This window comes from Hordeum vulgare, chromosome 6H (assembly GCF_904849725.1).
Source record: "Hordeum vulgare subsp. vulgare chromosome 6H, MorexV3_pseudomolecules_assembly, whole genome shotgun sequence".
Taxonomy (NCBI): Eukaryota; Viridiplantae; Streptophyta; class Magnoliopsida; order Poales; family Poaceae; genus Hordeum; species Hordeum vulgare.
The window spans coordinates 515,428,872-515,447,319 of NC_058523.1; the positions used below are offsets into that span (position 1 = coordinate 515,428,872).

The 18,448-nt window shown below is 41.5% G+C and overlaps 1 protein-coding gene across 1 annotated transcript; it reads left to right on the plus strand.

Annotated features, from left to right (window-relative positions):
- The first annotated feature begins 248 nt into the window (after positions 1-248).
- On the plus strand, positions 249-2,243 carry LOC123402169 (7-deoxyloganetin glucosyltransferase-like). Its single transcript, XM_045096047.1, has 2 exons — positions 249-1,031; positions 1,169-2,243. The coding sequence occupies exons 1-2, from the start codon at positions 512-514 to the stop codon at positions 2,104-2,106; spliced, it is 1,458 nt and encodes a 485-aa protein (XP_044951982.1). The 5' UTR covers positions 249-511; the 3' UTR covers positions 2,107-2,243.
- Positions 2,244-18,448: the final 16,205 nt, after the last annotated feature.

An 18,448-nucleotide genomic window follows, 5' to 3' on the forward strand; every position in this document is an offset into this window, starting at 1 on the left:
GTTTCAGCGCGCACGTATAGCACATGGCCGGTGCTGGAGATCATGCCGGCTCGCCGGGTCAGCTGCCTGTTGTCCATGCGGCGCCGTTGCGCGCGTACCGACCTCACGCTGACTCGTACATGATCACACGCGGCTGCTATGCCATCTGTGGAGGTAGGAGTACGTAGGACCATGGAGTCTCTATCCTCGAAGCAGCCATATTGCAATAAACAAACAATATACTCAGCCAAACCAACACGATCCTAAGACGTCATCACTTGCGTTATTCATAACAAAATGGCGATCCTCACTGTCAAGAGCCGTGCTAGGCTGCTAGAAAATGGAAGGGTGCTACGTACCTGAGCAGGCCGTGCCTATAAATACTGCCGCGCCCTTGCCGAGGTAGCCAATTCACATCGATCCCAAGCCAACCAAAGCCAGAGTTCAGCCAGGAGGAAGCCATTGTTGCCATCGACCGATCCTGACCAGCCCCAAGCACACGGAGGGCAAGAAGAAGTCGTCTGAGGAGGAGATGGGATCGATGGGACCTGCCGCCGGGAAGCCGCACGCGGTGTGCCTGCCGTACCCGGCGCAGGGGCACATCACGCCGATGCTCAACGTGGCCAAGCTGCTCCATGCCCGGGGCTTCGACGTCACCTTCGTCAACACCGAGTACAACCACGCCCGCCTCGTCCGGTCCCGCGGTGCCGCCGCCGTGGCCGGCCTCCCGGGCTTCCGCTTCGCCACCATCCCCGACGGCCTGCCGCCGTCCGACGACGACGACGTCACGCAGGACATCCCCGCGCTCTGCAAGTCCACCACGGAGACCTGCCTCGGCCCCTTCCGCGACCTCCTCGCGCGGCTCAACGACCCCACCACCGGCCACCCGCCCGTCACCTGCGTCGTCTCCGACGTCGTCATGGGGTTCTCCATGGAGGCCGCCAACGAGCTCGGCCTCCCCTACGTCCACCTCTGGACCGCCAGCGCCATCAGCTACCTCGGATACCGCCACTACCGCCTCCTCATCGGCCGTGGCCTCGCCCCATTCAAAGGTACGTACGTACTGCTTTTTGTTTTGTTTTGTTCCCCCGTCAGTGCGCGCGTCAAAGCATTTCTACTCGATGCGGCCATTGACACCTGCTGATCGAAGCTCTTGTCTGAACGTCTGTCTTTATTTACGCGCGTGCAGACACCGAGCTGCTGACGAACGATGAATACCTTGACACACCGGTGGAGGACGTGCCGGGGCTGAGGAGCATGAGGCTCAGGGACTTCCCGTCCTTCATACGCACCACGGACCCGGACGAGTACATGGTGCGCTACGTCCTCAGGGAGACGGAGCGCACGGCCGGCGCGTCCGCCGTCATCCTCAACAGCTTCGGCGACCTGGAAGGCGAGGCGGTGGAGGCCATGGAGGCGCTCGGCCTGCCCAAGGTCTACGCGCTCGGCCCGCTCCCGCTGCTTGCGGACGAGCAGCCGCCCACGCCGCGCTCCGCCATCAACCTCAGCCTCTGGAAGGAGCAGGACGAATGCCTGCAGTGGCTGGACGGCAGGCAGCCCGGCTCCGTCGTGTACGTCAACTTTGGCAGCATCACCGTCATGACCAACGCGCAGATGGTGGAGTTCGCGTGGGGGCTGGCGCAGAGCGGGAAGCAGTTCATGTGGATCGTCCGCCGTGACCTCGTCAAGGGCGACGCCGCAGTGCTCCCCGAGGAGTTCCTGGCCGAGACGGCGGGGCGCGGGCTCATGGCCTCCTGGTGCCCGCAGCAGGAGGTGCTAAACCACCCCGCCGTCGGCGCCTTCCTCACGCACAGCGGTTGGAACTCGGCGCTCGAGAGCCTGTTCGGCGGCGTACCGGTGATCAGCTGGCCATTCTTCGCCGACCAGCAGACCAACTGCAGGTACCAGTGCAACGAGTGGGGCGTCGGCATGGAGATCGACAGCAACGTCCAGCGTGACGCCGTCGCCGGACTTATCACGGAGATCATGGAAGGGGAGAAGGGCAAAAGCATGAGGAAGAGAGCGGTGGAGTGGAAAGAGAGCGCGGTCAAGGCGGCCATGCCCGGCGGCTCATCTCACATCAACTTCCACGAGCTGGTCCGCGACGTGCTCCTGCCCAAAAACTAGCTGTAGATCAACATCCATTACTGTAACTATAGAAACAGTGTAGGACAACACAGTGCAGCGGGCGCCGCACCTACGGCTTGCCGTGCGGCGGTCAGCTCATCACCATTCTAATAAAGAAAATAAGATTGCTTTACTAATCAGATTACTTTAAAAAAGCATTGCGATGTTTCTATCAAATCCCTCTCTCTTCCTCATGCATACATGCATGGAATGATTGTCATCAAAATTTTCTTTCATGTTTGAAATTGAAAAAGGTTTATTTACAAAACAATTAATTCAATCGATGATCCGTTTTCATCATTGACTTTCTCGCGACGAGTTCTTCGAAACTAGATCCCATGTCGACATGTTCCGTCAACTATTTTTTTCTGTTCATACTTGCCACATTTTTTGACCCACTTGACATATTATTAACCACTTACTTGCCTGAGAAAAATAACTTAATTGTCACTTTTTAATGTTGATTGGTACAAAGTCTTGTAGCAGTTTTCGTTATACATGATATAAAAGCATGTCATAGGTTGTGTCTTCCAATTTAAATATGCCAACCTGTCATATTTACATACTCCCTCCGTCCCAAAATAATTGTCTTAACTTTATACTAGCTCTAGTACAAAATTGTACTAAGCTTAAGACACTTATTTTGGGACGGAGGGAGTATAACTTTGCCAGAAAACTTTTTTGTGTGCTTCTAAGTTTAACTATGCCGAGTTGTCATATTTACAAACAATGATCAAAAAAGACTTCTTGTGGTCACCGATTTTAAATATGTTGAGTTGTCATATTTTTGCGCGCAGTCATCTAAAAAAAGTTGTTTGTGCTTGCCTGTTTGATTATGTCGAGATGTCATATTTATACACAATTTCAAAAAATATGACGATTACGTTATTTTTTATCACACAAATTCTTACTAATATGACAAGTAAGTGCAACAAATGTGGTAAGTACGAGCAAAAAAAAAAGTTGTCGAAACATGTCGACATGGGATCTAGTTTTAAAGATTTCATCGAAACAAAGTCAATGGCAAAAACAGATCATCAATCGAATTAACGATTTAAGAGATAAAAGTTTTTGAATTCTGGTTATTTAGAGAGAATCTGATGACATCATTGCATGTATGCATGCATGACAAAGAGAGATGAGTTTGGCTGTAGCACTATGTTGTTCCCGGGATAGAAAAAACGGGCTTGCTGAAACTCAGCTAGCTGAGATTCAGCTATGGTCCCAATCACGTCGAGGGCCGTCGGATCATTTTTTGCGTCGTGATTCGTGTTTTGGTGAGTTAGCAGTTTTGCGCGGCCCGTTTTCTTATTTGTCTGCGGCTCAGGCCCATATTCGCGCGTGAGTTTGGAGTGTACAGCCAGGCCCATTGCCGTGTGGCCGTTTTCAGTGTAGAGCCGAGGCCCATGTTTTGTTTTTGTCTAGGGTTTCTTTTGTCCCAGTGAGCGACAGAAGAGGGTGGCGGCCAGCGGCTTGCGGAGGAGGTTCGGAGCTGCGGCGAGCACCGGCTCGCGAAGGAGATCCAGAGCAGCGTTGTTCGCCAGTGCGCGAAGGAGATCTAGAGCTGCGACGGCTGCCGGCGCCAGAATCATCTGTGATTCTTCCGTAAAGGTTCTTCTCCCGTTATTGTTTCTGTTTTTTTTCGCATTTTGTGTTGTTCTAAGTACGAATCCTCATATCTGAGGGTGTTGATTAGTTCGTTGTATGGGTAGGCTGTAATTAGTGTTTGAGGGTGTTGTTTTGTTTGTCGAAGGTTTATGCAGTCTAGCTTTTTTAGGCCTTTTTTTGGTTGATATATGTGTTTCTTGCAGCAAGTTTTTTTAGATAGTCTAGCTAATTGAGGTAGTTTGTTAATGTTGGATAAATGTACATAGTCTGGAGTCCTGCAGATGTGCCTATAGTTTCAACACCTTCAGACATGAGGATTGTTAAGGAGCCTGTGTTGTTCCCTCCTAGATAGATGTTTTGTCAGGGAGCTTTGTTAAGGATGTGTCCCTCCTGTAGTTTATGTAGTTAAATGTTTTGAGCTAACAATAACCTATTATCTCTGTCCACTGTGCCATGAATGACATTTTAGTTTTTGAGATATCATTTTCTTGTTGTAGTTAACTGGAGATTGGGGAGCAATGGGAACAAACGCCTTTAATTATGTCTGTGCAATGATATCAGCGGCGGAGTTGATGTGTGTTTTTTAGTTGTAGTCTGGACAGTGAGAATTTGTGTCTCTGTATCAATGATAGCAGGGGAGCTAATTCAAATTCAAATTCATTTAGGAGAATCTGTTAACAGTTATCTTAGAAGTAGTATGTATTTGTTATCAGTTTATCATGTTCGTCTATTTTCTGATGCTAAAGCTGTGAAAATGCCATTGGTAGCCTGAATTCATTTTTTGTCTCGTTGTATCGAACCATTTTGTTTGACACTGAGTAGGTGAGGCCTTTACTTCATGATAGCAGGGCTCCTTTTTTGTTTGTGGTATGTGTTCTTGAAAATCACTATGGCTTCATTATAGTTGTTGGTTTTCTGTTTTTGTTTACTATGACTGAATTGACATGTGTCTGTACTAGTTTTGGTTGATTGTTATTTCAGACAGATAAGGCTTTTGTTTTTATTTCAGTGAGATAAGGTTTTAGTTATTTCAGTGTATTCGATGATGATCGATGCATGCAAATATGTTTTACCTGTAGGTTGTTGTCTAGATGTAGGTTGTCAGTCTGTTAAGATTCGTGTTGTGGTCAGTTTGTCAGCAGACCATTTTTCGCAAAAGATGTGTGCTGGTTCAGTGTATTCGATGATGATCGATGCATGCAATATGTTTTTTAGCTGTAGGTTGCTGTCTAGATGTAGGTTGTGGGTCTGTTTCATATGTTTTGATATGCATGCTTTATCTGTCATCACGCTTTTTTTATCTCTCAAATGGTGTCTTTCACTACCTATCTCTTTTGTTAACACTTTTCTTTGTATCACTTGCCTAAACTTCTCATAATGTGTTCAAATGGTCATCATTTTTACTTTTTCTTCATGTGATAGTGTGTGGATGTCTACATTTGTGAGTACTGTCAGTAAATACCTTTATTTTCATAATGTTTTTTTTATTTTAAGTGAACATTCAATTATTGTGTATGTAACCTTCTTTTATATTTTTCTTATGCGTTCCAAAGGATGGTTTGCCCAGTTTGCCATGCCTATTGTGAGAACAGCACCACGGATAGATGGGGAGTTTACGTCAACAATGACGCTGATACCTTCATAGTAACGTTTCATCCCTTGGTTCTTACGATGTCGTTTATGTATTAATTTTCTGTTTTTTACTCTCTAGTTATTTATTAAATTTTTGTTTGAGTTGCTAAACATTTTTTTACTCTCTGTTTTTTGTATCTTTTGTGTAGAACATATCATGCACTATAAGGGACAGTCTAAAGCACATTGCTGGAGGGTTCTTCAATTTCAATGCGTATGATAAAAGATATTGTCTCCCAGTGTACAAAGGGTACAAGACCACAGTGATGGGAGGCAATGATTGGGCGAAGTTTGTCTCAGACTTGAATCTTGGGGATGGTTCATTTGTTGTTTTTGACACATACAAGCGCTCGGCAGTGGCGTACGTGGCCCATCTTGGTTCTGTGCATGGCGTGCCAGATGAGGACGAAGCAAGCGAAGGTGATGGTGTAGATATTTTGAACATTGAGTCTGATGACGAGGTGTTAATTGATGAGGATGAGGAAGTAGCTGCTCCAGAACTTGTGTACACATATGGTTGTGTTCTAAGTGATGATGAAAGATCATTGTTGGATGTGGTTCTTTCCAACAATTATGGCTATATTGGATCTTTTTTCATTCACCGGATGACAACCACAAACATAAGTAGGAAGATTATGGTAAATGTCATGCATACTTACTTTTTTTTGTTCACTGTGCATTCTTTACTCTAACATGTTTTTTCCTTTTCTTTTTATATGTGTATATTACTAATATGTAGAAAATCCCAAGGAAAGTGGCTCAACAACTGAACTTACCACTAGTGGGTGTAGTTGGCATTTGCATTGGTGCTGGTGAATGCATGAATGTTGCATACCACACTGATTGCGATGGCCGGGTGGTTTTTAAGAATCAATGGGGTGTATTTGCAAGCCAGAGCAACCTTCAAGAAGGCGATGGCATTGTTTTGAGCTTCAAACCCAGCAATGGCGGCGACATAGAGATCGTATGTGTTGTGCACATTCTGAGGATGCCAGCAGTATAAAAGAATGTGTTCTTAGAGGAAGGAAGTTAGTCTTATGCATGTGTTTTTCCTTTTCATCCAAAATGTGTAGGGCAATCACTTTCCTCTCTCAACAGTGTAAAAGACTATGCCAGCAGTGTAAAAGAACTTGTTGTGATTTTTGCTATTTTCTATCAGTAAGCAGTGTCTTTGAAGTATGAGAGTTTGAAAGTTTTTTAGGGCAATCACTATGTATGGATTTTCTATTTATGTAATATGATATGAATCTATATATGTGCCATTACATCTGTTTATTTTTTCTACCATGTGATGTGACATCCTTTGTGTTATTTTACTTTTTTATTTTTTCTCGCATATGATTCCGTACTTTTTTTTTGTTTTTGACCGTTTCAGTAAACCCGTTTATAATAGGCATTAGTTTTTTTCCCCGACGGAAAAAACAAAAATAGTGATGTGTTTGCCCGCATTTTTTCCACACATGATATGTGTTTATTGTAGTTAATTTTTTTAGTTACTTATCATTTATGTTTTTTCAGTTTTGTTATTCATGGAAAGGATACATCAACATGATATTTACAAATTATCCGTTCAAGATGCGCTCATTTTTTTTATGCTAGTTGCAATTGCAAGTTTTTCGAGTTAGCTTGCAATCGCATTTTTTAGGCTAGTTGCAATTGCAAGTTTTTCGAGTTAGCTTGCAATCGCATTTTTTTGAGGCAAATCATAATTGCAAGTTTTCTGAGGTAGCACGTAATCGGAAGTTTTTTAGGCAGCCCGGAATTGCAAGTTTTCCGAGGCAGCAATTGCATCTTTTTTGGTCGGAGCATGCAACCGTAAGTTTTCTGCAGCAATACGTAATTGTAGGTTTCCCGAGTACTTGCAACCACAAGTTTTTTGCAGGCAGCCCACAGTCGCAAGTTTTCTAAGGCAACCTGCAATTACAAGTTTTCCGCAGGTGCCTCGGAAAATTAGGTCGCCCCTCCCCTCCTCTCTATTCCCGGCAGGCGGTCGATTCTACCGGGGCCCTCGACCTTTTCCCATTCCCGAAATCCGCAACCAGACCAAACCGTCCCATGTCTGTCCGGCCAGCCATGGAGGCGGCGGCTGCCAAGGACGCGGCCTTATATGCTTCGGTTGCAGCGGCTGCTACCGCCATGGACGCGGCGGAGGCTGCCAAGGACGTAGCCTTGGACGCTTCGGTTGCAGCGACTGCAAGTTTTTTCGAGGTACCCCCGTAATTTTGCAGCGGCTGCAAGTTTTTTTATGCCGGTTTGCAGCTGCAAGTTTTTTTAGGTAGCCCACAACTACAATGTTTTTTGAGGCAGACCGCAATTGTAAATTTTTTGAGGTAGGCCGCAACTGCAACTTTTTTGAGGCAAGCTGCAATCGCAAGTTTTCCGAGGCAGGCCGCAACTGCATGTTTTTTGAGGCAGCCACAACTGCAAGTTTTCCGAGGCAGGCCGCAACTGCATTTTTTTTCGTGGCATACGACAACTACAAGTTTTTTGATGCAGACCGCAACTGCAAGTTTTCCGAGGCAGGCCGCAATTACATGTTTTTCGAGGCAGACCGCAACTGCATGTTTTTTGAGGCAGACCGCAACTTCAAGTTTTCCGAGGCATGCCGCAACTGCATTTTTTTTCGAGGCATATGACAACTACAAGTTTTTTGAGGCAGACCACAATTGCAAGTTTTTTGAGGTAGGCCGCAACTGCAAGTTTTCTAAGGCAAGATGCAAACGCAAGTTTTACGAGGCAGGCTGCAACCGCAAGTTTTCCGATTTCTGAGGCAGACCGCAACTACAAGTTTTCCGAGGCAAGCCGCAACTGCAAGTTTCCAAGGCAGGCCGCAACTGCATGTTTTTCGAAGCAGACCTCAATTGCAAGTTTTTCGAGGCAGGCCGCAACTGCATTTTTTTCGAGGCATATGACAACTGCAAGTTTTTTCAGGCAGACCGCAATTGCAAGTTTTTTGAGGTAGGCCGCAACTGCAAGTTTTCTGAGGCAAGCTGCGAACGCAAGTTTTCCGAGGCAGGCTGCAACCGCAAGTTTTCCGAAGAGTTTTTCTGAGGCAGATCACAACTGCAAGTTTTCCGAGGAAGGCCGCAACTGCAAGTTTTCCGAGGCAGACCGCAACTGAAAGTTTCCGAGGCAGGACGCAACTGCATGTTTTTCGAGGCAGACCGCAACTGCAAGTTTTCTAAGGCAAGCTGCAATCGCAAGTTTTCCGAGGCAAGCCGCAATTGCAAGTTTTCCGAGGGGAGGCCGCAACTGCAAGTTTTCTGAGACATGCTGCAACTGTAAGTTTTTCGAGGGAGGCCGCAACTGCATGTTTTTCGAGGCAGACCGCAACTGCAAGTTTTCTAAGGCAAGCTGCAATCGCAAGTTTTCCGAGGCAAGCCGCAACTGCAAGTTTTCCGAGGGGAGGCCGCAACTGCAAGTTTTCTGAGACATGCTGCAACTGTAAGTTTTTCGAGGGAGGCCGTAATTGCAAGTTTTTCGAGGCAGACCGCAATCGCAAGTTTTCTAAGGCAAGCTGCAATCGCAAGTTTTCCGAGGCAAGCCGGAACTGTAAGTTTTTCGAGGGGAGGCCGCAACTGCAAGTTTTCTGAGACATGCTGCAACTGCAAGTTTTTCGAGGGAGGCCGCAATTGCAAGTTTTCTGAGGCAGACCGCAACTGCAAGTTTTCTAAGGCAAGCTGCAATCGCAAGTTTTCCGAGGCAAGCCGCAACTGCAAGTTTTCTGAGACATGTTGCAACTGCAAGTTTTTCGAGGGAGGTCGCAATTGCAAGTTTTTCGAGGCAGGCTGCAACTGCAAGTTTTTTGTGGCAAGCTACAATCGCAAGTTTTTCGAGGCATGCTGCAACTGCATGTTTTTTCGAGGCATGCTGCAACTGCATGTTTTTACGAGGCATACTACAATCGCAAGTTTTCTAAGGCAGGCTGCAACTGCAAGTTTTCTGAGGCAAGCTGCAACGGCAAGTTTTCCGAGGCAGGCCGCCGCTGGAAGTTTTTCGAAGCAAGCTGCAACTGCAAGTTTTCCGAGGCAGGCCGCAGCTGCAAGTTTTCTGAGGCGAGCCGCAGCTGCAAGTAGACAGCAGTTGCAAGTTTTCCAATTTAGATTGCAGTTGCAAGTTTTTCGAGGCAGACCGCAACTACAAGTTTTTTCACGCAGACCACAACTGCAAGTTTTTTGAGGTAGGCCGCAACTGCATGTTTTCCATGGCGTGTCTGTAACTGCAAGTTTTCTGAGGCAAGCTGTAATCGCAAGTTTTTTGAGGGAGATTCCAACTACAAGTTTTTCGACGCAGACCACGGTTGCAAGTTTTTTTAGGTCGTACGCAACTGCATTTTTTCTATGGTAGCCCCACAAGTTTTTGAAGGCAGCCCCGCAATTGCATTTTTTAGGCTTTGCCGCAAGCGCTAGTTTTTTTAGGTAGATCGCAGATGCAAGTTTTCCTAGGTAACCCATAGTTGTAAGTATTTTAAGGCAGATCACAACTCGAAGTTTTCCGAGGTAGCCCGCAATATATGGTTTTTTGAGGTCGCAAATAGTTGCAAGTTTTTTGAGGTAGCTGGTAGGCCACAATATATGGTTTTTCAAGGTAGCCCACAATATAAGGTAGTGTGCAACCGCAAGTTTTCATTGCAAATAGTTGCAAGTTTTTTGAGGTAGCTCGCAAGAACAAGTTTTTCTTTTCCAATAATCAATTTCTTCAGTTTTTCTTATGTTTCTTTACTTTTAAGTTATTTTTGTTTTTCTTGTTTTAGTCCTTGTCTTTAAAAAAAATACTTACTGTTTACTTTTCAAAAATTTATATTTTTTTTGTATTCGTCAATTGGTTATATTTGTTTTTATTTTTATTATTTTTTACTCGTGATAACAAGTTTTCCATAATTAACTACCAATACAAGTATTACTTTTTTTAATTTTTATTTCTTTTAATATTTTTAGTAAAAGTCCCGTCGTCATTTGTATCATTTTCCGTCACCATTTTATATTTTGGTCTGCCTACATTTGTTTTTTATTTTTTCTTCTATTTTTAAATTTCTAAATCAATTTTGTATTCTCAATCTAGTTCAAAAATTTTATTACAATGTTTTGTTCTAGTACACATTTTTATTTTGTTGTTTCTATACCATCATTTTTTTAAATAGGCATATTTTGAGGAGTGACCTTTGTTGTCTTACACCAATGTCCGATCTAAAGGTTGGCCCATGTTTTTTTAGTTACTGTCTTATCCTTATCCTGTCAAGACATCAAGGCACGGACGTTACGGTTTGAAATTTATTAGAGGGGAAAGGAGCTGCTCGAAGCAGACAGCTGCTCCTCTACAGGTCCTCTACGGCGGCATGGATAAGCACGGCGGCGAGCCTCCCGGCGATGCGCCCCCCCCCCTGAAGGTTAGGTTCATACCTCAGGCGCTTCCATCCCACGCCCTCGCCATGCTGTTCTACCCCCGCGACTAGCATATTCCGCGCCTTCGTTTTTTCTGTCGGCTCCTCCCGCTTTCGTTTGAGATTGGGAAATTTCGGGTAGGGTTTTCTCTCTAGTGGTGGATTCAACAACCTCGGGGTAGTTGTATGGAGGTTTTTTGAGATTGAGGTAGTGTGGATCTGGTACCAACAACTACAGAGTTGTGGTGAGCTGGGGAACAACAACGACGAGTGTGGCGCGCCAGTGGGGAAGGAGGACGGGGACGGGGAGGTGCAGAGCGCCTACACCAGTGGGGTACTCGACGGCCTCGCTGTATTGGAGGGGTCGCTTGCCATCTCGTGAGGAGCAGACTTAGATTTCAGCAACATTTCACAAGTTTCTCTGAATGTGTTGCTCATTTTTGGGATTGGGAAATAGGCACATTTGATATGTTGCTCCTCAACACTGGAAATCCATGATATGGTGTACTCATCATTGTTTAGTTGATGGGGTAGTCTTATTCTTTTTTGCGAGCCAATTGTGTGCTTATGGATTTTCAATGTCATTAATATGGAGTGTTCAACCTCACATAGCAACATATCAGAAGTTTCTCTGAATGTGTTTTGCTACTGTTGTTTTTCCAATGTAAGTGATATTGACTGAATGATGTGCATGTTTGCTGCCACGCGCTGAGGCGACTTCTACTATGGCCCAATGCAGAGATTGTGATAGGTTTTGTAGATTTTTCTAGTCATTCAATTGCTTTGTAATGGGCTCCCTTGTATTGTATAACTAGATACCATCTGTTGATACTATATGTTTAAAGAGCCAGAGTTCCAGGTCCTTATGCGCTCATGGGTACACTATGAATGTTATATGTTTGCATCGTCTACCCTCTTTTTGCTTTGGATATAGTATGGAAATTTTTGTATCGTTATTGTGAATATTTGTTCACTGTTTGTGTTGTTTTTGTTGCTATGTGAGGTTTACTTCTTAAATGTGGTGCAGATAGTTCATCTTGGGCATGTTTTGCGGTCTCGGATGTACCTCCTGTGTTGTGTATGTTCAAGTACCATGAATACCCACTTTCTTTTCTCATGTTCGAAGAACACACTATCCTAGATGAACTATGTGCATGTTGTGCTGCAGTTATTGATTTTTTTGAGTTTTATCTGAATCTATTCTTTTTAGTTGTTTTGTTTTATCTGAATCTATTCTTTTTGCTGCCTAGTTTTTGAACATGTATGTTATCAATTTTTATGTTTGTGTAATATAGCTGATTTGGATAAGGCATGCATTATGTAGGGAATGGAGTTTTCAGATCATCTTTTTGTCATTTTTTTATTGTTGTGTTTGTTTTTCTTTTTCTATTATGTTTTTGTAGGGCCATGTATGCACACCGAGTGCATCACAAATTGAAAAGGAAAACAATGATACCTGTACTCAACATGCTGGAAGTAATACAAACAGTGGAACAATGTTTGAAGCACCAAGCAACGCTGAAGATGCAAACGTTGAAGTTCAAAATGAGGAAGAGCATCCAGAAATTAACATTGATCTAACTGAAACAGAAGTGTGAGATGGGCTACTCTATGATGATGTGATTAATATGATAATCTGTTTTGTATGCATTTTTTATGTCTTGATGATGCTCATACTTCATCTATTTGGTTATTATCTTTGTAATATGTTTTCATATTATGTGTCTCACTTGTGTTATTCCATTTTTTGCACTAATGTGTCCATTATAATGAGATCTTACCTGTGCCTTATTGTGATCTTTTTCAGTTAAGGAAAAGCGTTGAAAGGAAACAAAATCGAAAAATTATACGGAAGGAAACGAAGAAGGTATTTTAGCTTAAGTTTTTAGTGCTATGCTTTTTTCAAAGGAGTTATGTATGTGATGTTTTTTTACTTTTTTATGTGTTGTCGGTACAGTTCCTTATTTTTCTGCAAAATTTAAGATGAATCAGTAAAACATTTCTTTGTTGACCCGTTTATAAGTATATATTATCCATTTTCTTGTACTTTATGAAAAGTGTTTTTACATTTTTCTCATGCTTTTTGTTGTTTGTTGTGTCCAAGTAGAGAAATAGAATTAGTAAAGAACATGTAGACAAAGGCCGTGGCGACGCTATAGCAAAGGCGTACAGCAGGTGTAGCGTCTCATACTTTGTTGAAGTTGTCAAGTCCACAACAAAGAGTGCAAAGAAAGTAGAATTGGTCAGGGGTATTGGTTTTGGTTTCATGCTTGAGTTAGATGACTCTATTGTTCCAAGGCCATTTGCCCAGTGGATAGCTGATAATGTTTCTGTCAAGGATGAACAAATTGTCCTCAACAATAAGGGCATTACACTGAGTGTTGAATCTATTTTCCATGTTCTTGGGATACCAGCAGGCGAAAACACAATCAGCATGGCCAACGATGGAGGAAAGGCTGATTTTCTTGCTTTTTTTGGTCTGTCAGAAGTCCCAACAATCAAGTACTTTGGAAATAAGATAATTGGAGACGAGGAGATGTCAGATGAAGGATTCATTCGTTGTTTTATGGTCGTACTTCTTGCAACCTTCTTGTGCCCAACTTCAAACACAAAACCAAGTACAAAGTACATGGCAGCACTAAATGATGTCAGCAAGATCAAAGGTTTCAATTGGTGCAAATTCACGCATGAATGGTTGATGCAGGAAATAAGCAAGTATCAAAAGGAAAAGCTCAAACAAGACAGAATAACAATAACATTGGGAGGATGCATTTTCCATCTTGCGGTAAACCATTTTTAATGCTTTTCTTACTTTCAATACCGTCTAAGCTCACTATTTTTCCTGTATGTATTTTTAGTTTCTCATGTCTTTTTTTTTGCTGAAATATATGTGACAATGACAATTGGGGTGAATTTTCTACTTTTGTTTATGGGATGAAGGTTTGATGCCTAGATTTTATTGATTTTGGGAGCATAGAACTGCAGTCTACAATGCCAAGACTTTTTGTATGGAAAGGGAACCTAATTAAACTTTTTAGCGATATGCTTGTTGACTTGAATGGAGCTTATGGAGCTTTCAAAGTAAGAGTCTCGTGTTTTCTGTTTTGTTTGTTTATTTTACAGTATTATTTATAAAATATCAATAGATTTTCCAATTTTCTTATATATATGTAAACTGACTTTTTTTGTGCATTCTTTTTGTTGGACAGGTAAAAAATGAGTCTGAAACTTGCTATGGTGAACATATATATGAATGGACTAGCACTAAGAAAAACTCATACATGAGGGATGCTATTGAAAGAACAGTTGGTGATTCCTTTAGCGTGGAGGTTTGTTTCTATCATTCTGTGCAGTGTTGTTTTCGTGTTTTTCTTATTGTTCATAATGCTGCCATTAACAAAAAACAGGTTAAAGAAGATATATATAAAACATTCCAACATTTCATGAAAGATGAAGGGCGAAGCACATGTTCAAAAGTGAAGGAGTTAATATTACAAACACTAAAAATAGTGTTGTGTGCCCGTGCTGCTTCAGAAAACACAGTTAAGATTGACTCAAGCAACAATGACTATGTGTCAGCAAATGGCATTCTTGATTCACATGCAACTGTTAAAGTCAATTCACACGGAGAACCTGAGGATGGTGGTAATGGGTTTTCTTTTAATTTTGTTGCTAATCATGCTGTTTTTTCTTCTGTCAAATATGTTTGTTATTGTTCTTTGTAATATACACTGACCCAAGTTATCTGTTTCGTTTTCTTGGCAGAAACAAACATAATGCCAAGGAAGAAGAGGAAATTATCAGATGAGGAAGAAAGGTCAACAAAAAAGGAGAGAAAAATAAGCCAGCAGTCTACTGGCTCTGTAGGAACACATAGCAAGGCACAACAACACTTAGTAGGGGATGATCAAAATGCATGTACACAAACATCTATTCCTGAGTTTGTAAGTTGATTGCTTGTTTTCCCATTTATCTTCCTTTGTTGTTCTGTTTTTGCTCCCTGCAGTAATAGTTTTTGCACACATGCTTGTTAATATTTGGTAGGTACAAAGCAAATCATTCGAGTTCAAAGAAACAAACAAATCTATTCAGAAGCAAAAGAAGTCTATGAATTCAATAGGTGCTACCGCTGCTAGTTTTGATTATATGCTTTGTAGTAAAGAAAATCCCTCTACTTCCTTCAAACAGCAAGCTCAAGGTGTAACAACAAGCACCCACTCATTTTTTGGGTTCACAAATAATACCAGCTCACAGAAGGTACTTTTTGTGGAAATGTCACTATCATTTCCATTTTTATTTATTCCTTTCTATTATTTTCTCCCGACCAAGCAAGTGTTGTCTGCCTTCTTTTCTTTTTGCCTAAATTTTTGTACTTACTTCATTCAGGAAAAACAAATTAGTGACAAACTGTTAGAAAGCAAAATGAACCTAGATATGAACAAAGTTTTTTTGCCAGGTATTGTTGGTTTGTCAATCATATAATTCAATCAGTACTTCATTTGCTTTTCCTTTTTTATTATGTTGCTATTTTACGTACACCTTTGAGGTTTGCATGTGTGCTTTTTGTAGATGATGAAATAGATCACACGCAGAGTTGCTGGGCTAAATATCTGGATGAAGCTAGAAAAAAGTACTTCTTCTACAGTGATGATATACCAACGTTTCGTCTTTTCGAAAACAATGATGATTGTGGCAAGGAAATTACGGAGCCTGAGCTGTGGCGTCCTTTGGACATGGACTGAGATGCATACGAAAGAAAGATCCAGGTCAATTTTTTTCACTGACTAAGTTCTTTTCAAGGTTTTTGTTCCAATTGTACATTGTTTAATTGTGTCCCTTCTTTTCCATATTGTATTTCAACCTTTTATTTGAAAATATATATTTATCAATGCATCCAAGCTGCCAAAAATAACATTCCCAGTGACAAGGATGAGGGAGTGTACAATAGCAAAACAACAGAAGTAGAACAGGGAACCAATAACACAAAGGTAGAGATACATGTCGACATTTTTGTCACAGTGTTTATTTTGGTTATTTTGCACGCAACAAACTAAAAGTGCATCATGAATATATAACATCTATATTGTTATGACAGGAGTTTCAAGATGATTTCAGCAGCATGGAGAAGGACATCCCTGCTTGTTGTGGAGAGTACCACCAAAGTGAAAGCTACACTAGTATAGCACCAAGGCCTTTAACTGTAAGAAGACCAGATGGAAGCATTATACACCTAGTTAGCAGTAGTTTTTTTTGTTGCATTTATTTTGCTGTGTTATTCTGTTAGTGAAACTAAATTTGCTCTTGTTAATCAACAGACATCACCAAAGGCAGACAACTTATTTCAGTGGAACCGTGATCAAACATGTTACTCCCCAAGAAACAGAAACAACATTTTCTCCATACAGAGTAAATCACATGCAACAAACATTGACTCAAGTCAAAGAGAAGAGGTCCCTATATTTTTTGTTCTGCTCTAGTAGTTCAACAATTATTTCGGTGTTCACTGTCTTATATTCTTTTGTTGCATCAGGGTTGTCGTACTCATATGATAGTAGGTAGAAGGTTATTGCCTGAGTTAGATGAACAAGTCTGTTCACCAGATGGAACTAAACAAAAACCAATAAGCTTCATAGACAGTCCGATAGTAAGTGGGTTATTTGTTACTGTTTTATCTTTTTTGTTATCGCAATTTTTGTGGAGTTTCTGTTTTTATCTTTTTTTGTTATTGCAATTTGCTGATATAGATTTTCTTTTTGCATTTTTGTGATGTCTGCTATAGGTCTCCCCAGATGTGCAAATTCTGGGTGAAAAGTCTTTACAGCATAACAACATGAACGTGCTTGCCAATTTCGATGATCATTACAACACACGTCTATTGTTAGGCAGCACAAGCAGCTCAATGGGAATAGAAAATGTTCCACCCAAAAGAATTGTGCAGCCAAGTAGATATTTGTGCTCTCCTTATGACAACCAACATAGGGGATCAATCATGAGTCATGAATCGGATCTGTATGACAATATCATCACCTTAAGTGCTCATCCACATTTTAAGGGGTATTGCCTTGTTGTAACTTTAAAAAAAAAATGTATGCATTATTATTACTGTTTTCTATGTTTCAATTATTTCAATTTAATTTCCATTTTTATGTTCTTCTCTGGAACCTTTTTCCCATCAACATGTGCACACAACACACAGGAGATGGGTTGTTGAGATTGACAACTGCAGGGTCTCTTTACAACAATTGGGGAACTCTTGCAAACAAAATGGATGGGTAGAGTCATATGTGGTAAATGTGTTCCGCAGAAAACTTTTCAGGGACAACCACCCTTAAGTATCTCACAGGCACTTCTTCTTTCACACTGCGAGTGTAAGTTTCATTTTGTACATGATTTTTTTTGTTTACATTGTATTTGTTGTCTGTTATAATCTTGCATGGAGGGTTTGACGTTTATTTCTCACATTTATTTTCAAAAGGAATACTTTCTTCAGAAGTGGAAGAATGAAGCTTCTAGAATAATATGGAGAGACAAATTAGTAAAGAGCTTTATTGGAGCTGGGAAAGCGAAAGAACTTCATCTGTGCAACGAAGTATACGTCCTGCCCAATACCTTGTCATATTTATATTTCTTCATTGTTTGTGCAATATGTCTTCATTTTTTATTATCTATTTATTTATTTATTTATTTCATGTTTGTTTTGTAGTTGTTCTTTCCAACAATACATGAATCACACTAGTTTGTTTTCTTGGTGGACCTTTGTGCCCGCAAATTCATTTTCCTTGATTCTAAATATGATGGAGACAACATTTACCACAGGAGTATAAAGCACATGATGGTAACAACTCATAACAATACAGTTTTAAAGTCCTTCTACAGTTTCAATAGCTTTTTCAGAATATATTTTTTAACCATTGTAGATTGAAAATTTCAAACAAGCTTGGAATCATGCTAGTCTTCAGAATATGGGATTCAGACACTTTCAGATTGCATATCCAAACTTACCAAAGCAGGACGGGAAGTTAGTTTGCATATCCAATCTAGTTATTTTCCTTACATTTACCTCTGTATGTTCTTTTTAGTTTGGGCTTTTGCTTTCTAATGCCTACCTCTTTTTTTCGCCCCTAAAACAGTGATGCATGCGGGATTTTTGTATTGAAGTGGCTAGAAACTTGGCGATCAAGGAATGCATTACAAACTGTTTTTAGGCAAGAAAATGTAAGAGATGCACGTATCAGGCTCGCAGTTGATATCTTGTTTAGTGAGCACAACATCAAGAACGATGCGAAGAAGCTTGTAAAGGATCTGTAAAGCATTGAAGAAGGTAAATGTTTTTATGTTTTCCTTGTTAATTTTACGATGCTATGTAGCTACCCTGTTCCCCTATCTAACTTTTTTCAACGTTTTGTTTTTCAGGTGAATCAACAGTGCACATAAGAATGGCAATAGTACAGTAGATTGCAAAAACACAAATAGCAGAGCTATATGGGTACACTTGATTCACGAAAAAACACAGGAGTGATGTGATGCCTACTTTGTCTAGTCATGTAGTCAACTTCTTATTAATTCCGTGTTCGGGAGTTTGTCGTTTCCATGTACTGTTTTTATGGTTACAAGTGTTCGTGCACTATGAGGAGAGTAATGATGTAATGTCTGTGCAGCTAATGGTTTTACTTTTGCATTGAAGTTCTTCTTTCATTGTTTTCTCAGTTCTTTTTGATATCA

Bases quoted from the DNA above. Each gene is read 5' to 3' on its own strand.
- LOC123402169 (XM_045096047.1), top strand. From the start codon at position 512: ATGGGATCGATGGGACCTGCCGCCGGGAAGCCGCACGCGGTGTGCCTG. The intron at 1,032-1,168 runs GTACGTACGTAC...ACGCGCGTGCAG, and splicing joins TGGCCTCGCCCCATTCAAAG to ACACCGAGCTGCTGACGAAC.